The sequence below is a fragment of the Peromyscus eremicus genome, chromosome 4, assembly GCF_949786415.1.
Source record: "Peromyscus eremicus chromosome 4, PerEre_H2_v1, whole genome shotgun sequence".
Lineage (NCBI taxonomy): Eukaryota > Metazoa > Chordata > Mammalia > Rodentia > Cricetidae > Peromyscus > Peromyscus eremicus.
In genome coordinates this window covers 101,863,439-101,888,025 of record NC_081419.1, presented here as the reverse complement: position 1 = coordinate 101,888,025, position 24,587 = coordinate 101,863,439, and the positions used below count along the sequence as shown (strand labels likewise).

Here is a 24,587-nt window from a genome sequence, read left to right as displayed (position 1 = left end):
TGATAAATGAATACTCCAAAGTTGAATACTTAGAGGAGCTGTAAGTAGGATATGAACTTAGTAGGCTTAGGTATGCAAGCAAATTTAAAAGAATAATTGTGTATACACTACATCTAGAACATGTAATTGGGATAGGCACAATGAAAATATACCATTTAATAGCTTTAAGAACACACAAATTAAGGCTGAATGTAATGAAGTATGTTCAAGAATTCTATTACTAATCTAAAAAGATCTCCTGGAGCCAAATGACTGAACGGAGTGACACACCATGTTCATGGATTGTTTGAGTATCAGTTCTTTCCAAACTGAGTTAGAGTCAATGTAAATACAAGCAGGAGACATACAGGCAATTTTAAAATATATAGAGAAATTAAAAAACATAGGATAGCCAAAACAATTTTGTAAAGGAATATACTATACAGGAGGTTTGCAATATTCAGTCAATATAAGATTGATTATAACAACAAAGACAAAATTAGTAAAAATAATAGAAAAATCGATGAATGGAGTAGAATATGAAGCCCCCAAACATCCCCATTATTATATGTTTAATTGATTCTCCCCATAGAAGCCAAAACACTCCTATGGAAAAGGGAAGGTTTATTAACAAGTAGTGATTAGACCCTTGGATAACTTTATGAAAATTAACCTACCTCTACATCATCCTATACTCAGAAATTAATTTGAGATAGGAAGTAGACATCATTGTAAAAGCAAATGTCATTCAGTTTCTAGGAAAGCATAGGTACATATCTTTACAGCCTTCAGTCAGGCAAAAAGTTTTCAGAAAAAGCACAAGGGCACTAGGAAGAAATTAAAAACTGACAACTTATATTCCACCAAACCTAAAGCCTGATGCTTATCAAAAGATACCATTGAGAAAGTGACTAGGCCACAGGATGGGAAAATTAAAAGTTTTTGTGTTTACCGTGTCTAGCAAATTCCTACCACATAGCATTATATAGTTTTTAAGAGGGCGGAGGACCAAATCAGACAAATATTGACATATAAATGACCAGTAAGCACTTGAAAGGATGCTCAGTATCATCAGATGTCTGAGAAATGAGTATTAACACAGTGAGAGAATGTATCGATTAGGAAGCATGTCTGGTAATACCCAGGGACAATGAGACTTGCATACTCTGTAAACATTCAAGCCTGAGGTCAGCTAAAGGTGAAGGCCGGTTGCTGGAGGCAACTTAATAGCAAAGAGCCTTGGGGAGGGAGACCAGGCAGGGAGAGGCCAGAGAAGTCTAAAGAAACACTACCCAGGGAATAACGGAGGGATGGACTAATGAATCTCAGACATATGCCAAGCAGTCTGTGGGCTTCCAATTCTTACGAAGCTCTGCAGCAGGTGGACTGAGTTCTAGACACACAGTGCACACTGCAGGGCACAGGGGTGGACAGGGATGGAAAAGTGGCTCCTAGAGACTTCTCTGGCAATGGACGCATTCTCCAGTGGGATTGAAGTCTGTGTTGTACACTCTGCCTTCTGCCAAAACTCACCAAAGCATACAGAAATTCACACAGTTAGGTGTATGCAAAAGCAGCCCCATTTTTTTAAATTTTAATTTTTGAATAAAAAATTTAAGTTAAAAGAAAAAGAAAGACAAAAGCCATTTTAGGGGAAGCAGTATGGGATGGTAAACTTGTTTTTGTAAAAGATAAAAAATAAAATAGCGCCGGGAGGTGGTGGCACACACCTTTAATCCCAGCACTCGGGAGGCAGAGGCAGGTGGATCTCTGTGAGTTCGAGGCCAGCCTGGGCTATACAGAGTGAGTTCCAGGAAAGGTGCAAAGCTACACAGAGAAACCCTGTCTTGAAAAACCAAAATAAATAAACAAAAATAAAAAATAAATAAAATAGCATCTACTATCACTAGGTATAGAGGGTACCTTTTGATACCTAGAAAGTAGGAAGACCATAATAATTTTTTTTTACATTTATGTATTTGTGTGTGTGTGTGTGTGTGTGTGTGTGTGTGTGTGTGTGTGTGTGTGTGTTAACATGCCATATCATACATGTGGAGGCCAGAGAATAATTTTTGGTAGTTTGGTAGTGTGTTTTCTCCTTCCATCATGTGGACCTCAAGGGACTGAACGCAGGTCAGCAGGCTTGGTGGTGAGTGCCTTAACCCATTGAGTCTGCTTGCTGGCCCCACAATATAGTTTTTAAATGGAAAACACAATGCATTTTGTTTTCTTCATTTTACCATAACAGGACAGCCCTTTCCAGAGGAATCTCTCTGGCTTGGAAGTTGGCCTGTATGGTTCTCAGGCCTGCTATGACTGGACGGGATCCTCTCCATCAGATGAAGGGCAATAAGGTCACAAGGTGAAAGAGCATAGAAAGACTCTTCAGCATGAGGCCAAGGCACCGGAAACGGCTCAGGTAAAATGGGACTCACAGAGTCAACTGACCTAGGGCCTGAGGAATTCAGCAAGTTCTCTAGAAAGCACCCTGACTGGACTCTAGCTGTGGCTCAGTGGTACTGTGCTTCTCTAGCAAAACTCATCCTGTCTGACCTTACTTTTCTTTTGCTCAAAAGTCACCAATGCTCATTCTGAGAAGACAGAGTCCCTCTTCCACTCTAAGCACAATAGACCCTCTAGATATTATAGTAAAACAAGCCGAGAGAAGAAAGAAACAGACCATCTAGGGACTGTGGGCTCTTGGTGACAGTGGTAATTTCCTGTTTTCTTTCTGACTCACACATCCACATTGTAGCTCAAGAAGCTAGGGATCCCAACAGATGTGGACAAATATCCCAACAAAAGCCTGCTGTCTCTAGCCAAAGAACTAAGGCAGCCTCACCACACAGAGTTTTGCCATATGATCGTTCTGGTTCATCTAAACCACACCGAGAAGGCGGTGTCTATGCTCCCAATAGCTCAATGGGCCACATGGATAGTCTTCTGTCCCAACAGGTTGTAGTGAGATCTCATGGGGAGCTAGGCCTTCCATCTCCTGGCTGTGGAGTGGCCCTTTCCTCTCCCACATAGGTGCTGTCAGAACTTAGCATTAACATGAAAGTGGCAAGGCCACATGGACAAAGTGATCAGGCATTCCTGTCTCCCCCTTCCAGGGAGGCATCAGCGAGGCCTAGATGAACACCCCACACTCCCTAGAAATAACAAGAGGAATAGCACCCTTATATATTGTTCGAGGTTCCTCTCTGTTGCTGTGATTAAACATTCTGACTAAAACAACCAAAGGCAGGAAAGGGCTTTTAGATGACACTTCCAGGTCACAGTCCTTCATTGAGGGAAGTCAGGGAAGGAACGGAAGTAGGAACTTGAAGCAGAACCTGGAGGATTACTGCTTGTTGGCTCGCTAGCTGGTTTTCTTAACCAATCCAGGAGATGGTGTCATCCACAGTGGGATGGGCCCTCCTGCATCAATTAATGAGATAATTCCCCATGTCAACTTAATCTGGGGTATCCTTCAGTTGAGACCACCTTCTCAGGTGACTCTAAACTAGCAGTTCTCAAAATGCAGGTCACGACCCCTTTGGGGGGAGGGTCAAACGGTCACATATCAGATATCTTGCATATTGGATATTTAGATTCATAACAGTGGCAAAATTACAGTTATGAAGTAGCATCAAAAATAATTTTATGGTTGGGGGTCACCACAACATGGGAACTATATTAAAGGGTCACAGCGTTAGGAAGGTTGAGAACCACTGCTCTAGGCTGTGTTGAGTTGACAGTAAAGAACGTCTCTCGGCAGAGATTGAATAGAGAACTTGGAATTTTTATCCCTATCACATGGTGATAAGGTGAGATACGCCCCACACTCTCCCCCCACAGTGCTAGAGGGAGCCAGGTAAAGAAGCGGAAGCAGGTCTGGCATCTTTTGCGATATAAAGCCTCTGACACTCAGGCTTCAGTCAAAAGTCCCTCATCACACCCAGAACCAGGAAAATGTCAGGCTAAAGGAAGACGACTAGCAACAAAGTCAACACTGACAGGATGTAGACATGAGGATTAATGGATGGAGATTATCAAGCAGCCACACAAAATGCTCCACTGACTGTTTATGAGCATGCCTGGACACAAGGAACCACCTCTGCATACCTCCTAGGTAAAAATAAAAACGGTGGCACAACCAAATGCTGTGCCCAAGCAACAAAAACAAAGCACCTGGCTCACTAACACACAACTGTGGGAGTGCAAAAATGTCCCATCCACTCTAGAACCGAAGTTCGGCAAGTCCTCAAACATATCAACACATGTCCACCATATGATCTAGCAAGAGTTCTTGGGCATTTACTCTGGAGAAATCAGAACTCATATTCACACGAAATCCTGTACACTGACATTGAAAGTGTTTTTAGTATTCGCTGTTGAAAACTAAAGGCAGTTCACATATCCTTCAGTGAGTTTCTGGTTATTCAAACTGATGTATAGCCATAGTGAGAAACACTATTCAGTAATTATAAAGCAGGCTCTTGATACACGAAACAGCCTAGATGTAACTCCAGAAAATTATGTAGAAGGGGAAAGCTGATTTTAAAGTGTGTATGTTATGTGACCCAGCACTGAAATGGTTATTATGCAAATGGTGCATGTGACCTGGGATTAAAGAGAGAGAAAAAGGAAGAGGGTATGACTGTACAAGAGCCACAAGAGGGTTTCCTGTGGCCCTGGAAGCACACTGCATCCTCTCTGTGTCAAGGCAACTATATCCAACTCCTACATGAGATGTTCTAAAAGCTTTACAAGATGTTACCAAAAGGGAAACTAGGTAAAGAATTGTGAAGCTGCTGTGCATTATTCTTAACAGCTACACATGAACTTGTAATTCTCTCCCCCACCCCACCCCCCCAAAAAAAAATTCATCAAGAAAGAAAACCAAAGAAATCGCAGAGTAAATTTCAAGTTAGATTCTAACAGGAGAATTTTATATATGAGCCAGAAGCCTCCTCCCTTGATTTTTAATGCTTTTTAGTTGGCATATAATGCATTACAAAGAGATCTAAGCTTAGCAACTTGCTAAATTATCCCAGAATGAGCACACTTACCTATCACACAGGTTAAGAAATAGAACATTTGCTTCTCAAAAGACTTTCAAAAAGTCTGCTATGCTCACATGTGACATTTTTATTACATTAGCTTAACAGCAATGGGTACCTATGGCTATGATGTGAGCCTATGATGCGGCTGTGATAGAAGCAACTAGCTGTCCAGGAAAGGAGGGTGCTAGAGCCCCAGTTTCCCACAGATGCTCTAGCTCGCACAGGTCAATCCTGTCCCTTTTCTGTCACCCTACATACTATCCTTGTCTTGTTACTAAGTCCCAAGAATTTTGGGTCTCCCAGCAAAGGGGAAACTGTGAGCATCACACAGCAATGCTTTTTCTCTAAGATGAAGGAGCAGGTTGGGGACAGGGGAAGGCACAGGGCAAGGGGCAGCAGCACTGGAGGGATGGCTCAGTGGTTAAGAGCATTTACTGTTTTTGCAGAGGACCTGGGTTTGGTTCCTGGCAGCCACTTCTGGAAGCTAGCAACTGTCCATAACTCCAGTTCTGAAGGATCCAACACCCTCTGCTGGCCTCCTTAGATATAGCATGAACATGGCACACATAAACCCATGCAGGCACACACATACATATACATAAAAATAAATGAATAAATTTTAAAAATAATAGTTGAAGGGAACAGGTGACTTACCTTTAGAAAATGAAAAGCAACCACAAACAGATTTGCTTTGATAAGTATGTTAAACTTATAGCAAAATGGATACACTGGGGATTACTTGTTTCTGTTTGAAGTGAAATCCATTACATTTTACAGGAATCATAATAAAATCATTGTCCATAGCTGTGACTGAGGTCTGGTTGGATCCATCTCCTGAAAGGTCTTTTTGATATAACACAGTCATTCTTAGGTACAAATTTCAACCATCAGAAATTTGTGAATCCTGGGTTGAGGGGGTGAACCTTGATGGAGAAGAGTGTCCCAACTGCCCAGCACATTAAACATCTCCCCGAGGGGCTCGGGGTGATGCTCCTGCCAGAACCCAGAGGCTGGAGAAATGCAAAACAACTTGCCTCTGCTACAGCTATAACACTCTGCCCTTGAACGAAGGAAACAGAATGATCCTGGTTCACTTCCCATATACACAAAGCTCTACTGTGGGCATGATGTCTGACCAGGTGGCTGCCAGGCAAAAATCAGGACTGGGGGTTGGGTATGACCTCACGATCTTCTGCTACTGGTTAAACCAAAGAAACCATACCCCACTCATATTTTCTTAACCCCAGATGAATGACTCCATTTATCAGTTCAAGCTTGCGCTTTGTGCCACTGAGGTGCACACAGGGGTCAGGAGGGGGAAGGAGAAGGAGAGATCCCCTGACCTTAGCAGTGATCTGCGGCATTAATAGTCTTCCCATCCCTCTGCTTTAAGGCCTTAGGTCCTAGGAATAGATGGTTGGCTAGGATGGATGTTCTAGTTGTTCCCTGCTGTCCCCTGGAGGGGCACCAGCAGTCCTACAGAAGAGACAGTGAGTTCAGCCCCTTTCTGGCCATCCTTTCCATTACAACCGGAATTTAAGCCTTTCTAGTTACGTGTTCAGTGAGACCATTCCAAAGCAATCCCAACATCACTACCTACTCCTTGACCTTGGCCCTAGGCAGGACCTGTTTCTCCTTTCTGTAGCAGACTAGGTCTCACTACCTTTCCCTTTTGAGGGGGGAATGTCACAGCAGCATTTCTATGTGTCAGCACGTGCCAGAAGCCACATCAGATGAGTTTAAGCTGGTGGGAAGCAGGGAACTTTTCTCATACTTCTTACACAGAAAATGAGAGTTGTGGGCAGTAGCCAAGGCTTTAGGGCCAAGGAGCCCTGGCTCAGTTTCCTACTCTTGCGGGTGTTTTTAACATCCACTGCTTGAAACCTCAGCTCATGCTGCATTGGATTTTCCCATCCGAACATCTGCTGAGTTGCCTTCATTCAGGTAGCTTGGGCCGAGGGAAACAGGGATGGGAAATCTAAGTGTTCTTCAGAAAAAAACAACATCCCTCGGAACATGGACAACAGCCAAGGGGGCGTCTGCAGCAAGTGAAAGCTCCATGTGCTCTCTCTGAGCGTCGTGACTTTGAGTGTGGGGCACACTGTCCTGGAAAGTAAGACTGAAGAGAAGGGCTGGTGTTCCAATGCCGTCTTTTCTGCTTGCTGCTCTTCCCCTAATTCTTTTCTATGTTGTTGTTTTTTCCCCCAAAACCTTTTAGCCACTGGACAGTATTTTCATTTATAGTCTATGCTTAGCTAAAAAAATAAATAAATAAATGAGTGATTTGAGTGAATAAATGCACCACATATAAATAAATAAAAACAATGTAAAGTACAAATGTAATAAATGAGCATTCCCTAAAGCATTGCAGCTCGGATGGGAAGGGGTCCTGGCAGTCAGGAGCCAAGGAATGCCACTAAGTCACCGGAAGCGTAGCGGCAGCTTACAGCCCTGCTCCAGGGAAAGGCCCCCAATGTAACAACTCTGACCCAGCAGGGGAGGATTTCCCCAGTGAAGTTGCTACAGTTCTGCTCAGGTCTCCAGAATGTAACAACTCTGCTCAGATAGGGGAAGCTTTCCCCAGCGAAAGTGTTACAGTTCTGTTCTGCTCTGCTCTGCTCCACTCCGGTGAAAGATGGTCTCACCCAAACCTCATTCAAGAGGTTTATTAGAAGGGAAGAATCCAGGAGTGTGACTGCCTCTGCCAGGGTAGAAAAAGGCAGCAGCACACTGAACAGGCACAGGGCTTATATAGGGCTTCTTAGGAGCGGAGTTTTTTTCCAGGGTGGAGATTTTCAGGGTGGGAATTGGTCAGATTTCAATCCCTGAGTTTGGACAAGCTCAGAGATTATCTGGATTTCATGCTCAGGGATTGGCTGGTTTCCTGTTCAGGGAGTGGTTGGTTTTCCTGCTCAGGGATTGGGTGGTTTTTGTACTGAGTTGGTCAGGGCAGAGTGTATTTCTTTGACTCTGGTTTCAGGGCCAAAGTGTGTTTCTTTCACTGGCTCTGGTTTCAGGGCCAGGGTGTCTCTTTGGCTGGCCCTTTTACCCTACATTACCCATCCCCTGTAGTCAAATAGTAGCCCAGGGATCTTTGCTTTATGGACCTGGGGTTGGCCACATTTTTGTACGTTCTTTCTCCAAGCCATATCTAAGAATAAAGCCGTGGGAACTAATGGAAGGGCCCATCAATCACCAGCCTTGAATGCTTTTCCTCCTCAGCAATTCAACTATTTGATTGACTGAGCTGAAAGTGAAACTCTAGCCCTAGGGGTCATCCTAGTAGGAGCAGCCACAGCCAAGAGCCCAGATCACACGCCATCAGCAGACTCCCAGCAGCTCTCATCCACTCCGGGAGAAAATGAATCATCCCTTCCTGCAGGGCAGACCGAGGCTGCTGGGTCTGCTCTGCTTCCTCTTACTAGTGAAGCAAAGCAAGAACTGGGCTCTGCTGGACACATCTGTGGCTGCACTGAAGAAAACAGCCTAAGAGTCACGGGAGAAAGACTCAGGTGGGCTCAGCTCCAGCAGAGACGTGTCCCAACTCAAAATAGAATGATGTTTGGGCAAACTAGAGAAATGTGCTCGAATGGAAGGGTAGGAGTATCAAAATTTCTTGGACATAGTCCTGGCTGGTATTTCTTTTCTCATTTCATGAATGAGTTTTTGGTGTTTGACCTCTGTGACTCTCATGAGTGATTTCCCTTTGAAAGGGAGAGGTTTAACCCTCCTCTTGCTGGGCCTGGGTTTCCCAAGCCTCCCTGGATGCCTGGCAAATCCTTCATTACCTGTAACTCATTGACATCTGTATTTCCAGTTCAGTAGGAAACAGACCCCTACTCAGCACTTTGCTAAGCATTAACTCCACCACATTGAAGAGGGTCCTCTTTTGATTGGAAGCCCACAGCTAGGCTGTGGTTCTCTCAACACACACCAACTGGAAAGCTCCCCTAGGTGTCGATTTCGCAGTGTGATCTGACCACAGGGCCACCTGTGCTTGACTCTTCTTTGTGTGTCCTCGAGGGAGGTCACAGTTGCAGATCTGGTAGAACTGACAGAGCAGGATGGCTGTGCCCAGGTCAGAGGGCAAAAGGAGACTATTCCATTCACAACTTGTCTACTTCAAAGGATGCCATGAACTAAGATACTCAGGGCTAAACTAAAAAATGTGTATGTATTCAAATTTGCTGATTTTGGAAGCTGAGATTAGAATTTTATATTTTTAATCAATGAAGTCTGGAGATGCAAGGATGGTTCAGTGTATGCATGGCAAGCACTTTACCTACACCAAACCATAAGTACTTAATGTGCATACATGTACATGGAGGTCAACGTCATGAACTTTCTTTCTCAATTGCTCCACACCCTGCTTTTGAGACAGAGTCTCTCTCTCTCAGTTCTCTGACCATCTAGACCGGCTGGACAGCGAGCTCCAGGGTTTCCACTCACCTCTATCCCTCCTCTAGCACCACAGCCATAGATATCTAGTGCCACCCTGCCCAGCTTTCTACATGTGATCTGAACTCACGTCTCCCTGCTTACATGGCAGGTACTGACTGAGTCATTTCCCCAGCCCTGTGTGCTGAGCTAGAGTCTTGGATGGCTTTTTAACTTCTCGGTTTGTGACTTTTACTCACTTATTAAATGAGGATTCTATCAGCCTTACATACCTTGAAGTCTTCGTGAAAAGGAACGAAACTTTCTTTTCATGCAAATACATGCATTTCTAGTTATCAATAGACCACAACTTCATTGTAACTCCTGGGTATTCTGGGAGGCCTCAGGGTCTGGAATGCTTTCAGGCTCATTGCTCCGACCCATGCCTTGTTGTTGTCTTGGTAAACTTTCTAGTTTGGACTGCTTTTATATTTCTAGAAAAGTGGCAAAGACCATCCAGAGAGTTCTCTTGTGCCCTTTACACGGTTCACCTAATGCTAATGTTTTACATAGCTCTACCCCACTATAAAAATTAAAAGCAACACTTGAGCATGGCTATTAACTAAACTACAGCTGCCGTTCAATCTCACCATTTCTTCTACTGAAGTCCTTTTCTGCTCATTTACACATGGCGGTCGGTCCTCATGTCTGATTGGTCTCTGAGAGGGTTTCCATCCTTCCTTCTGTCTGATTCACTCCCCATTTCAGGGCACTTTGGTCACATTGTGTAGAGGACCCTTCACTTTGGCTTTGCCTGATGTGATGTTTGTTTTCTCATGATTAGCATTATGAGTTTCAGGGAAGAAAGAAGTGCTTTCTCGGCATACAGTATCAGAGGCACATGCTAGGAACATACTCTGCTATTGGCAAGAGTAATATTACTCACTTCCTCACAGTAAAATCTTTCAGGTTTATCTTCCGCACACTCTTGGTTTTAAATGTTTATTTTATTTTTAATGATGTGTATGTGAGTGTATCTGTGTGGGGGCACTTGCACATTGAGAGCAGTGTCCTAAAGAGGGCGTCAGATTCCTCTGGAACCAGAGTTACAGACCGTTGGGAGCCTCCTCACACAGGTACATGCTTTTCATGACTGAGCCATCTCTCCAGCCCCAATTATTTTGACTTTTTGTCTTAACCCTAGAATTAGCCTTTTTCCAAGACTTCTTGATCCTTTTAGCAACATGTGGTTAGGAGCCAAGTATGGACTTCAGGAGTGTTTGCTGGTACCATTTTCTAGCAAGCACATTAAGTATAGGCTTGGGGTTGGGGAGGTACAGGTTTCTCTGACATTGGGCTGGTTACTTTTTCACTCTGAACCCCAGTTCCCCATCAGTGAGCGAGGCAAAACAAGAGCCATTCACAGGGTTGTGGGATTGTGAGGAATGACACCAGATGGGTTAGCTGCTTCTGAGAATAGATTGTTTTCTCACACCAATGTTTCCGCTGAACATTATCGAAATATTTGGGAAAATTCTGGGAAACATCTTCAAAGCATCAATGACTTGATAGAACAATAAAAGCCATTTGAAGAAAAAAAAAGGAATCTGGAGAAACAAAAAAAGAAAATTGCATTTTCCCTGAAGCCATATATCATTTCCAGCAGATCTGAACTTTCATTTTGGCAATGGGACAGTAGCTGAGGAGGAGACAGGAGATCATGATAGGAAAACACCAGAGACAATGCTAGGTAAAAATCTCAACAGGAGACCCTTGCCACAACCAACTGCATGCTAGGGAACAGGCAGGTGAAGTAATTCCTCCCTGAATTTTATGGATCTTTTGAAGAAACCTCAAGCAAGGCATTCGGTTTAAGGCTGGCCTCCTCCTGAATGTCTCTTCAGAGTGTCTTGTAAGGTGAAGTAACTGTTCAGTTGGAACCTCCAGCTCACCCCTGCACTATCTGGAAAGCCCCATTCCTCTCTCTCCTCTCTCCTCTCTCTCCTCTCTCTCTCTCTCCTCTCTCTCTCTCTCTCTCTCTCTCTCTCTCTCTCTCTCTCTCTCTCTCTCTCTCTCTCTCTCCAAGCCCTCAAGCCCTGCCCTCTCAGAGAGTCTCCAAAAAGAAAAGGCACCAAAAAGTCCAGTGCCACATTCCTCGTGACTATTGCAACTTCCTCCCCCGCTGCACCAGCAGCCCAAGTCCCTGCCTAGGCTTTCAGCTTTTGACTATACTTGGCACAAGCCCAGCTTTCGGCAGACACATCATCATCCCTCACCTACAGGCTATATAATCTCCCTGCTTTAGCTCAGTGTGAGGCTTCTCTGGCCTCAATCTCTGGGACTGGAGAACCCACCTGGGAGTTGCTTTGCTCAAATAAACCTGTTGTTATACTTTTTCAGTTCAGCTTGATATGGCTTAGTGTGTTGGCAGAGAAACCTATTATCCAGGCACAGAAAACCTATTAGTAACTTCAATCAGCTTTACATAAACCATACAAATCATTACTCAAAAACACTTAGCAGCACACAACAGAAGATAACTAGACACACAGCTGACATAGTAGGAAATAAAATATTGAAGACCTAAGAACTTGGAATTGGTAGCTAAAGGCTATAAAACAAAAATATTTTAATGTGTAGAGAAATAAAAGTCAACGTGGGGAATAAAGATTAAACGTGCCAGAGATGACATGACAAAGAAAGAAGGAACCTGTTCAGAAAAATATTGTAACACCTGGAGTAACACTCAGGGAAGGGGATAGGCTAGCCCAAAAGAGAATCACACCTGAGGAGTCAGGGAACTTGAAATATTGAGGGAAGCACCTAGGCCACTTTCAGGAACACAGAGAACCCCAGTCCATCTGGTATATTTCTCAGATCCCTCCTGGTTCTGGGTATCCATTTTCCAGTTGACTGAAGACCCCAAACCTACTGGTGAGGAAAAGCTCCTGATTTCATGGATGACGAGGTTCCTGTAAAGGAGTGTGATGGAGGTGGGAGAGGATGGAGCTATGGCGGCTCCCCTGTTCTCTCCCCTTTAAGAACACTTGTGTGCTCCCAGTTGGCAGCCTAGAAATCTGACAAGGAGGCCTTTGAGCAACCCCATTTGGCCTTCCAGAGAAAGCTAGTTCTGAGGTGGCTGGCTCCTTCCTGCTCACCTCCCAGGATGCTGTGAGGGTCCCATGGTTGACAAGTGTGGAAATCATGTTGTACTACAAGAATACAAAAGCACTTTCATGTCTTACATAAAAGGTGGTCTTTACTCAACTTTCCTCTGCTGTATTTTTCTTTTCTGCTAATTCCACATTACTGGTGGCATAGATTCAAATATTCCTTTATATAATTTTTTAGTAAAAAAATTTCAGAGAATGTCATGAATACTGTATTTACATTATTCAACACCTCTCTCTCTCCCCACTCTAACTCCTCCCATGGCCCCCCAATCTCTCTCAAGTTCATGACCTCTTTTTTAATTATTATTGTTACATACATACATCACACACACACACACACATATACTCAAGTATATGTAAAACATCTACTGAGTCAATTCAGTGTTGCTTCTATGTACATATGTTTAGGGGTGATTGCTTGGGATTAGATAACCAATCATGAGCTTGTCCCTGGAGAAAACAAATTCTCCTTCAGATAGCAGCCATTGATTGCCTGTACTTCTTCATCTAGGGATGGGGCCTTGAGGGACTTCCATCCCTATTGGCATGCCAACTGTTGTCATTACGTAGGTCTTTTTCAGGTGATCATATTGTTGACCATTTCAGGTGACCATTCTTGGGTGCAGCTGTCCTGTCCTATGTAGAAGACACTGATAAGTAGTGTCCTGGTCCTCTGGCTCTTACTATATTTCTAGCCTCTCTTCTCTGTGTAATATTGTTTAAATTAAAAAGTGGTTTTCTTAGCCAGGTGGTGGTGGCACACACCTTTAATCCCAGCACTTTGGAGGCAGAGGCAGGCGATCTCTGAGTTTGAAGCCAGCCTGGTCTACAGAGCATGTTCCAGAACAGCCAGGGATATACATAGAATCCCTGTCTTGAAAAACAAACAATAACAACCACAACAAAAATCTGGTTTTCTTGCTTATTTCCAAAGAGAGCACTGTCTTTGCGAAATGTCCCCACCAAAGACAGCTGCCATCTAGTCATTGCTTCCCTTACCATTCAAGCATGCCCTCAGAGTTTCTGTATCAGAGGCACTGGAGAGATGGCTTGGCTGTTAAGGCACTGGATTCTCTTCTAGAGGAAATGTGTTCAATTCCCAGCACCCACATGGTGGTTCATAACTGTCTGAAACTCCAGTCCCAAGGAATTCAATGCCATTTTATGGTCACTGAGGACATTGTACTACATGGTTCATAGACATATTATTCAGGCAAACACTCATATATATAAGATAAAAATGAATGACATAGGTGTCTTTAGCAATAGGGTTCTACCATCAAGTTGTGATGCACAATCTATGGCCTTGGTAATAGCCTGTGATGTTTAGGGGTTCCATGTGACCCCATTGGCCAATAATTCAATAAGATGTAACCCTTTCCTTGTACAAGGTTTTTGTTGGTGGCATGAGAAATGTAGTTGGGACATGGTCCTCCCCATTGTATGGCAATTCCATTTAGATTCCTTCCCTATATGTATAGATTTTTAGGAAGTCTCTATAGTAGTATGTTTCCATATCACTTTTAAAATGGCCTTAGTGTTAGTTGTCCCTCCCAAGTTCCCCAAATTTACCCTGTTCTCCCATCTCCCTCTCTACTTAATCCTTCTATTCTGGTTTCCCTTTGTCTCTCTGAAACATTTCCCCTTCCTTAGGAGATCTGACATAGAACTACTTCTTGCAGTAGATGGGAATTAACAGAGACCCACTGCTGTGGGATGTCATTCTGTATACTGTGAATATGTGTTGCTCTGATTGATTGATAAATAAAATGCTAACTGGCCAGTAGCCAGGTAGGAAGTATAGTGGGGTGAGCAGATGAGAATTCTGGGAAGAGGAAGGGCTGAGTCAAGAGTCACCAGCCAGACACAGAGAAAGCAGAATGTGAAGCCAGAACTGAGAAAAGGTACCAAGCCACATGGCTAAACATAAATAAGAATTACAGGTTAATTTAAGTATAAGAGCTAGTCAGTAATAAGCTTGAGCTAATGGTCATACAGTTTGTAAATAATATAAGCCTCTGTGTGTTTACTTGGGTCCAAGAAGCTGCAGGACTGGTGGGTGAGAGATTTGTCCTGACCGTGGGCCAGGTGGGACACAGAAAATCTTCCGACTACAACCCATAGCATGACAATGTATAGAGAATGAGAGACTTGGAACACAGTCCTGTGTGGGATGCCTTTATCAAACCACTCCCCTTGAGGCCCAGGGATCTGTGTGGAAGAGGATGTGGAAGAATGGTCAGAGTCAGAGGTGATGGATAACTCTAAGGAATATCATCGTCCAGACACAACAGGACTGATGCACACATGACCTCATGGAGACTATGCTCTCATGCACAAGACCCATCCAGGTTCAAGGCAGATGGGGTCCCAGCACTGAGAGGGGGAAGCGGTCCCACTCCTAACCAAGAAGATATTTGCAATTGATAACTGCAGGCAAAGGGATAATCAGTTTTTTTAGTGGAGTGTCACAGAGCACATTAACCACACTGTTTGTGTTTTTAAAAGTCCATATTGGGACTCTCACTACAACAAGCCCCTTTGAATACTGCTCAGACTGAGTCTTCTACCTCTTTGTGCTTCTCAGAGGAGATGTGCTAGGAACAGGCTTCACTGTTGCTGCTGCTGTCTGTGTTATCTCTCCTTAGAGCAATGTCTTAGGATTGGTTAATGGCCCCACCTTATGTTCAGGCATTAAGTAGCTCTTCACTTCCATGGTTGCTACTGACATAAAAACACACAGGATATTCTGAATATGAAGAACGAGTTAATATACTTTGGAAGGAACAGAAAAATTGTTAATACCCCTGCCCCCAAGACAAGTAAAACGAACCTTCCTGTCTCTACTTTCGATGTCAGGAAGTTCATGCACAGTGAGTCAGTCCTTGTCACTTAATAGAACCATAAGAGACTATGGAACACAAAGTCCTAGAGGTCAAAGGTCAGCGCTCAGAGACTCATAAGCAGGACTGTTTTCTAAAAGAGCAACGAGCCAAAGGCTGGTGCACAAAGTACCTCTTCTGCACTGGACAGTCTTACCTGAGCCCTGATCCGCGTGCTGGCTGTGGGAGTCAGGTACTTATGCTCTAAGTACCAGCCCCGCTCCTGGAACACCAGCTTCGTCCCATAGAGCAGACAGAACTGAAGAGTGAGAGAGACAGGGAAAAAAAGGCTAATGTTAGAAAAGTGCGGACTGTATGGAATCAGGGGTAACATCACAGCACGTCTTCTAAAATCAGAAAGGCTTGCTTTAACTAAAATGGCCATGCTTTTTAAATTTCCAATAAACCTTGAAAGCAATTCTAAAAGAATAGACAGTTTAATGAAGTCCTCTGTATCAATCTCATTCAAGATAAAAATCTATTCTGTGTGGACTTCTTGGTTCATACGTACCTTCCCTGTATCCTCCCCACCCAGGTGACTTAGAAGTCCACACAGAACAGCTTTTGAAACCCATATGTAATTCTGGTTTGCTTCCCTCCTCATTCATGAAAAATGCTCAGCAATATCACCTTGATATTTTCCACTGAGCAGCATTTGATTAACTTTCACGAAAATAGCCTTCCTCATTTACATCTTGCCTCGGCATGTTTTTTTTTTTCTGTTACATTTCTGAAACTGAGCACCCTGAATGACGTCACAGGCAGCTGCCAAGCAAAACCAACCAGTTTTCCAGAGGCAGAGTGGCTTTTCACTTAACTATTCATCCATTCGCCGTTCAATGTTCCATAATCTCAAATCACACAGAGAGTGGGGGAGTACTGTGCAGAGGCCTTCGTGTCTCCACAGCCAGCTTCAGTTATCAGACCTCAGGCCCCATTTCATCTCAACTCCCACTCAAGCCCCTCTGTGGTATTGCGGCACAAAGCCTAGCCCTACCACTTCGTCCACAAACACCCATCACCTTCATATCTCTAAAAGATAACGACTCTTGCAAAGAGGATTTTAGGTTGGGGTCACAGCTCGGTGACAGGGTGCTTGCCTGCATGTGCAGGTGCTCAATGTGGATCCCCACCACCCACTTAAAAAAAAATAAGCCGAGTTTCGTAGAGAATGCCTATAATCCCAGAGCTGGGAGGTGGAGGCAGGGGGTTCATTGGCCAGCCAGTCTAGCCAACCGATAACCTCCAGGTTCAGTGAAAGACCCTGTCTCAAAAAGAAAGGAGGGGGCCAATCAAAGAAGATGCTGAGTGTTGACTTCTGCCCCCAGTATGCACACAAATGGGTGAGCGTATCTTCCTGCATGGATGCACAGATATGTGTGTGCACACACACAAGATATGTGTGGGTAAGTTGCAGGGAAAGCACAAGGGGCAGTGGAGCTCCTTCCAGCTGGCAAGTCTGGTTAGAAGAGTCAGGTGGGAAGATGAATGCAAAGGGCAGCTATTACAGTCCGAAAGAGCAGTGCAAACAGGGCTACTGGAAGACGAGCCCTGGACCTCAGCGGAGGTGACTTCCCCTCAGGGAGGTAAGAAGGAAACCAGGAAATTCTAACAGTGCACTCTGTCTCTGGGGTCTCCAGCTGTTATCTGAACACAACAGAGTTGAGAGGACAGGCTTCTGCCATGATTTGAACAGTTTCCCAGGAGTCCCCCTGTTGGAGACATAATCCTCAAATTCACATGTTAATGGTACTTGGAGGTGGAGCCTTTGAAAGGAAATGGGGGTGACACAGGGTCCTGAGGATGAGAACGACATGACAGCTTTTATAGGAAGAGAGAACGGAACTAGAACCCTTTTCCTGTGATGTTCTTGGCCATACTAGGATGCAGCAAGAAGCCCCTCACCAATGCTGAGCAGATGACTTTCCAGCCTACACCACAGCTGTGAGCCAACGAAACTGCTATTCTTCATAAAATATCTGTAGGGTAAAAGGACCAGCCAAAGAAACACACCCTAGCCCTGAAACCAGAGCCAGTGAAAGAAATACACTTTGGCCCTGAAACCAGAGCCAAAGAAACACATTCTGCCCCTGGCCAACTCAATACAAAAACCAACCAATCCCTGAGCAGGAAAACCAATCAATCCCTGAGCACAAAATCCAGCCAATCTCTAAGCTTGCCCAAGCTCAGTAATTGAAATCCCACCAATTCTCACTCTGACAATCTTCGCCCTGGAAAAATTCCACCCCTAAGAAGTCCTATATAAGCCCTGTGCCTGTTCAGTTGGGAGCACCATGGTAGAGGCAGCCGCCCTCCTGGATTCTTCCCTCCCAATGAATCTCTTGAATGAGGTTTGTGTGAGACCTTTGTTCCTCTGAGTGCAGTGGAGCAGAGAAGTAACTTTTCCCGGGAGCCTGAGCGGAGAAGAGTGGAGCAGACACTTTCACTGGGGAAACCTTCCCCTATCAGAGCAGAGCTGTTACACTCCAGGGGATCTGAGAAGAACTGTAGCAACTTTGCTGGGGAAATCCTCCCCTGCTGGAGCAGAGTTGTTACATTGGAGAAACCTTTCCCTGGAGCAGGGCTGTAAGCCGCTGCTCCGCTTCCGGTGACTTTGTGGTATTCCTTGGCTCTGACCGCCAAGATCCCTTTCCAGCCAAGCTGCAATGCTTACAGTATCCACTTGAGGTATTTTGTTACAGCAACAGGAAAGAAACTAAGATAGATTGCATCCACCCAAGCCAAGTAGGTCAGCATCCCAGGGATGTAACAGGATAGAGAAGAGAATAGAACTGGAGAGAAGACAAGGTATTCACCACAAGTTCCAGCTTTAACTGTGATCATCAGTCTCTCGTCCAGTCCCACCAATTCAAAAGTCCACCGAATCACAGAAAGCTCCTGGCAAGCCTGAATCTGTCTACACAACCCAGGATTAGTTCTACACTGCCGACTGCACCAGACTTAACATGGAGCTTACTGACTGGGTCTGCTTTTGCCTTCTTTAAGCTCTTAAGTTGCCTTCCGGCTGACACTCTGTGAGCTGGCTTTCAAGTTTCACCTTGTTTCACGAATATAGCTTAGACTCTACGGAGGCTGCCCTCCCTGCTTGTCCTGGTAAATAGGAGTGAGTGCTGGTTCCCTGTGGTTACCAGAATCACATCTAGGTAGAGGTATCAAGGGCCCAGGGTCAGCCCCTTTTGTGTCCAGCTCTTCAGGAACTCTGGGTGCTGGAAGAGTCATTTATGTTCAGCTCTTCTTCATTCTGGGTGTGAGGCTATGAGCTCGGATGAGCTCCAAGAGGTCTGGAGAGTTCCTGCTTGGTTCTGTCTAGAGTCCCACAAAGGGACTGGTAGGACTCAGTCTCCAGTGATTCATACTGTTGACCTTGTACGCTGCCTAAAAAACAAATCAGGAGTCTAGGACGTCTTCTAAATACCAGATCTTAACAGTACAGATACTTTCATATTTCTATCATTCTTCCCCCCCCCCATGGTGCGTGTGTGTGTGTGTGTGTGTGTGTGTGTGTGTGTGTGTGTTATTTATGCCCATGCAGAGGCTGAGGGGTATCTCACTGTATCACTCTCCCCCTTATTCTCTTGACACAGAGTTTCTCACTGAACCCAGAGAGAGGCTAGTGCCGGCGAGCAGGCCCCAGTGATCCACCTGTCCACCCCCTAGTGGCTTTTCATGTGGGGACTTAACCTCAGATCCTCATGCTTGCGCTGTAAGTGCTAGTCACCACTGAGCCATTTCTCTAGCCCCTCTTTTTGTCTTTTTGTTTATTTATTTATTTTTCCATTTGAAACAAGAGTTTCACATCGTAGCCCTGGCTGGCCTGGAACTTGCTATGTAAACCAGGCTGGCCTCAAATTCATATAAATCCACCTGCTTCTGCCTCCCAAGTGCCACCGCCCTGGCCTTTTTGTCTGTAATAGAATCGGCCTTAACTGTTACTTTCTTCTTACTACACAAACTTAGTTTAATTTTTTTTAATATTTATTTTTATGTGTGTGTGTGTGTGCCACATTGTGTGAGGGTACTCATAGAGACCAGAAGAGGGTGTGAGATCCCTTAGAACTAGAGTTACACAGGAGGTTATAAGTCATCTGATATGGATCCTGGAAATCGAACTCAGCTCCTCTGGAAGAACAGCAAGTGCTCTTAACTGCTGAGCCCACTTCCGCCTACCAGCTTAATTTTTGTGCTGTCTTGAACCCGATGGCTCCTGGGTATTTCATTCTCTTTTAAGATGCTGGAAAGGAGGAACTATATCCGGATGCTGTTTCATCCCTGTGGTCTGTGGAGCTTCGTTGCTGCCTTGAGTTTGGAATCTATGCTTTCAAATGCAAAGTAAGATAGAATGTACTCTTACACAGTCACATTTTTAAATAAATGAGTGAAAAGTATCACGTGCATTTGGTTTATAAAAAATATTTGATCATTTAATACTTCCACCTACACCCTACTATGAACAGCTTTCAACAAACCCACGAAGATATAACCATATCCCTAAGGGATGCTAATAAATTTGTTCTTTTAAAGTCATCTCCATGGTATGCTCTAACGCAAACCCTTCAAAATCACTATGGATTTTGTTTCAATCACCTGATACCATATGACATACACGTTTGTGAGGTCTTGCTTACCATACCATAGAACTTTATTCTTTAGAGCTTAATGAAAGAAATCAGATAACTTTTTCTAAAAACCTGTGGGCTCTGGTTTGGGGTGACATGACCAGGATGGCTAATAATTGCTAATTTTGCGGAATCTAGAAATCACCTGGGAGACAAATCTCTGGTCATGCTTATGGGGATTATCTTAATTGCACCAAGTGATGTGGGAGGACCTGTCCACTGTGGGTGGCACCATTCCTTGGCTGGCATCTGGACTATGGACGTAGAGAAAGGGAGCCAAGCACAGCATGCATTTATTGCTGTCTGCTTCCCGACTGTGGATGTAATGTGACCCGTTGCTTCAGACTTCTGCAGCCTTGACTTCCTGGCCAGAGTGGACTGTGCTCTTGAATCGTAGGCCAGAATAATTCTTTCCTCTCTTTAGTCACCTTTGTCAGAGTGTTCTGTCACAGCAACGGAGTAGAAGCTAAGACAGTGGAGTGGAGACTGTGAAAACTCTGCAAAATGAATGGGGGTAGCCATGAGGCCAGCATTCAAAGCACATAAGGCTGAGCTGATGGGGTGCTGAATCTTCCCTCCGTCAGTCTTCGTGCTGCTGGTCCCTCAAGGCAGGTCACAGGAGCAGGCTAACTAAGCCACTGCTTTGTAGCTGGAAGGGGAGCCCCAGGGGACCAGACAGTTCCAGGAAGGTCATAGAGAGGGTGGTCTTGGGGAAAAAGACCCATAAAACTGTTTGTGAACTTCTGAGCTCAGCCAGAGGTGTGTATATTTGAACAGACATTGCTAAGCACCAGAAGGACTATGGACACGGAATTGGGGCACAGAGGTGAATACAGAAACTAGATAGGCCAGTGAGTGGCAGATAAGCCGACACTCTGAATGGAACGACCATAGCAGATTAGTACAGTATGTAAGGGAAAACAAAGGAACAAATAGTGGATGAAAACAAAATAAAATGGTGGACACAAACATCAATAGTGACATATGGACATAAACATCAGTAAATGGAAGTCATCTAAACACTAATCAAGACAGGGATTTTAAAAATGATTTTTTAAAGTTTAAAAATATTAAAGTGTGTGTGTGTGTGTGTGTGTGTGTGTGTGTGTGTGTGTGTGTGTGTGTGTTGCTCACAAGTGCAGTGCCTGAGTGGGCCATCAGAGGAGCTGAAGTTACAGGTGGTTGTGAGCTGTCTGATGTAGATGCTGGGAACTGGGCTAGGGTCCTCTGCAAGAAAAGTACATGTGCTGAACACCAAGCCATCTCTCCAGCTCCCTCAAAATTAAGAATCTAATTTGTGTATAAATCAACTCAGATATGATAGAGGTAAGCTAAACCCATGGCGATGGAATGAGATAATTCATGCAAAATGAAATCCAAAGAACCCTTCAGTGGCTGTGTCAACACCAGTCAAATAGACTTGAGGGCAAAGAAAATACGCGGGAGTAAAGAGGAAATCACATAATAACAAGGAGGACTGAAGCAGCAGCAGACAGATATGCTGCTGAAGATGAGGAATATAAATAACAGGCATTCAAGACAAATTCTTCAGACAAGACCAAAGGGGCAAGGAGTCAGATCCACAGTGTAACCGGAGGTGTCAACATTAGACTTTCAGCGACGAGAATTTGAGAGATAAGAATGTCAGCCAAGCGACTGTTGATGGACAGAGGATCAGTAAGAACACAGAACTAAACACTTTTTTTAACCAATTGGATCTTACTGACATAATGTTCTACCCCACAGTAGCATATAACACATGGTTTTTCAAAGGTATATGAACGAATCAGAAAGACAGTCCATATCCTGGATCATAAGAACAGTTTTACCAATTGAAAGTGTAAATATTAAATATTACACATCTTTTTAGTTCTGTCTGGGCTTTGCATCACACACACACACACACACACACACACATATATATTTCTATATGTTGTAGAGTGTGTATGTGTGTTGCACTTGAATGTGCAGGCATGCATATGCCCAAGTATGGAGGCCAGAGAAGATGCTGGGTGTCCTCTATCAATCTTGATCTTACTGCCTTGGGGTAGAGGGTCTCTTCTGGTTCAGTGAGAACCCGCCTATTCTAGGTGGGGTAGCAAGTGAGCTCTTGGGATCTACCATCTCAGGCCCTCACTACTGAGATTTCAGCTTTTTCTTCTTGTTTTTTGTTAGTTTGTTTTTTGAGACAGGGTTTCTCTGTGTAGCTTTGGTGCCTTTCCTGGAACTCACTCTATAGCCCAGGCTGGCCTCGAACTCACAGAGATCTGCCTGCCTCTGCCTCCCAAGTGCTGGGTCTAAAGGTGAGTACCACCACCACTGGCTACATAATTTTTCATATTGTGATATACTTATCTCTATTTCCAGATGTTTTCTTTGCTCTGGTCTGATTTTTCTGATATTAAAACACTGTATATCCTATAATTTTCATAAAGCTGGCCAAGTAACCAATAATAAGAGAAACAGAGACAACCTTTTGACACTTGGAGACTAAACTGCACCCTTCTTAATAATTTATAAATGGAGAAATAAACTCAAGGGAAGTGGAGGAAATTAAAATAAAATATGCAAATACTTATGGGATGTAGAGAAAGCAGTTCCCATAGGCAAATTCACATCAAATTTTTAGCTTAAAGAAGAAAAGTTTAATGTAAACTTTCAGCTCAATAATCTTAAAAAAGAAAAAAACAAGGGTAAAACAAATCCAAAGCAACCTGACAAAAAAATAAATGTAGGATATAAAAAGACAAAAGTAAAAGTGACAATAGGAAAGCAATCAAGATAAATAATGAAAACCACATTTGTTATTTGATATAATCAACATAATTAACAAAATTCTAATGAGCTTAAGAACATGAAAATAGAGGTACCAATTATTACGATCGGATATGAAGATCCCAGCCCACAACTCCAGCAGAAAGCCACTGACCTACCAGAGACCACACCAGCTCCCAGAACCCCAGAGACAACAGTGGCACCCCAAACCCCAGAGGTCAGACAGGCTTCCAAAAACCATAGTGGAGATACCCTGCTGAAACACATCTCAGCATCAAAGACAGGCGTAAAGGGTTGGAAAAGGATTTTCTAAGCAAACGGACCCAATAGCTGCTGTAGCTATTCTAATATCTAACAAAATAGACTTCCAACCAAAATTAACCAAAGGAGATGGGGAAGGACATTTCATACTCATCAAAGGAAAAATCCACCAAGATGACATTTCAGTTCTGAACATCTATGCCCCAAATGAAAGGGTACCCACGTTTGTCAAAGAAAAATTACTAAAGCTTAAATTACACATTGAGTTTGTCAAAGAAAAATTACTAAAGCTTAAATTACACGTTGAACCCCACACATTAATAGTAGAATACTTCACCACTCCACTCTCACGAATGGGCAGATCATCCAGACAAAAACTAAACACAGAAATAATGTAACTAACAGATGTTCTGACTCAAATGGACCTAACAGATATCTACAGAACATTTCACCCAAACACAAAAGAATATACCTTCTTCTCGGCACCTTATGGAACCTTCTTCAAAACTGACCACATACTCAGTCACAAAGCAAGTCTCAACAGATGCAAGAAAATTAAAATAACTCCCAGCATTCCATCAGTCCACCACAGATTAAAGCTGGATATTAACAACAGAAACACACAAACTCATGGAAACTGAACAACTCGCTACTGAATGATCACCATGTCAAGGAAGAAACAAGAAGGAAAATTCAGCACTTCCTAGAATTCAATGAAAATGAAGGTACTACCCAAACTTATGGGACACAGGAAAGTGGAGCTGGGAGGAAAATTCATAGCACTAAGTGCCTTCATAAAGAAATTAGAGAGATCTCATATTAGCAACTTAACAGCGCACTTGAGAGTTCTAGAACAAAAAGAAGCAGACACACCTAAGAGGAGTAAATGGCAGGAAACAATCAAACTGAGGCTGAAATCAATAAAACAGAAACAAAGAGAACAATACAAAGAATTAATGAAACAGAGTTGGTTCTTGGAGAAAATCAACAAGATAGACAAACCCTTACCCAAACTAACCAAAAGGCAGAGAGAGAAAATCCAAATTAACAAAGTCAGAAATGAAGTCAATGCAATGATCCCTAATGATCCCGTTATACTCATAGACAGGAGCCTAGCATAACTGTCCTCAGAGAGGCTTCATTCAGTCACTGATGGAAACAGATGCAGAGACCCACAGTCAAATCTTAGGTGGAGCTCTGGGAATCCTAAGGGAGAGGGCAAGGAAGGATTATAGGAAGCAGAGGGGTAAAGAACACCACAAGAAAACCCACAGAATCAACCAACTTAGGCTCATAGGTGCTCAGAGACTGAACGGACCATCAAGGAGCCGTGTGTATTTTGGTCTTCTTGCTGGACACCTCACAGTAAGAGCAGGGGCTGTCTCTGACTCTTTGACTACTTTTCTCCTACTGGGTGCCTCATCCAGTCTTAATACGAGGGGAAGTGCATAGTCT

At 43.8% G+C, this 24,587-nt stretch overlaps 1 protein-coding gene across 1 annotated transcript in view; it reads right to left on the bottom strand.

Moving 5' to 3' along the window:
• The window catches only part of Acoxl (acyl-CoA oxidase like), a 291,245-nt gene that overhangs the window by 8,631 nt on the left and 258,027 nt on the right, over window positions 1–24,587 (bottom strand). The window contains exon 18 of the mRNA XM_059261383.1: window positions 15,617–15,718. Within this exon, the coding sequence (XP_059117366.1) occupies window positions 15,617–15,718 (102 nt within the window). The remainder of the gene's footprint in view (window positions 1–15,616; window positions 15,719–24,587) is intronic.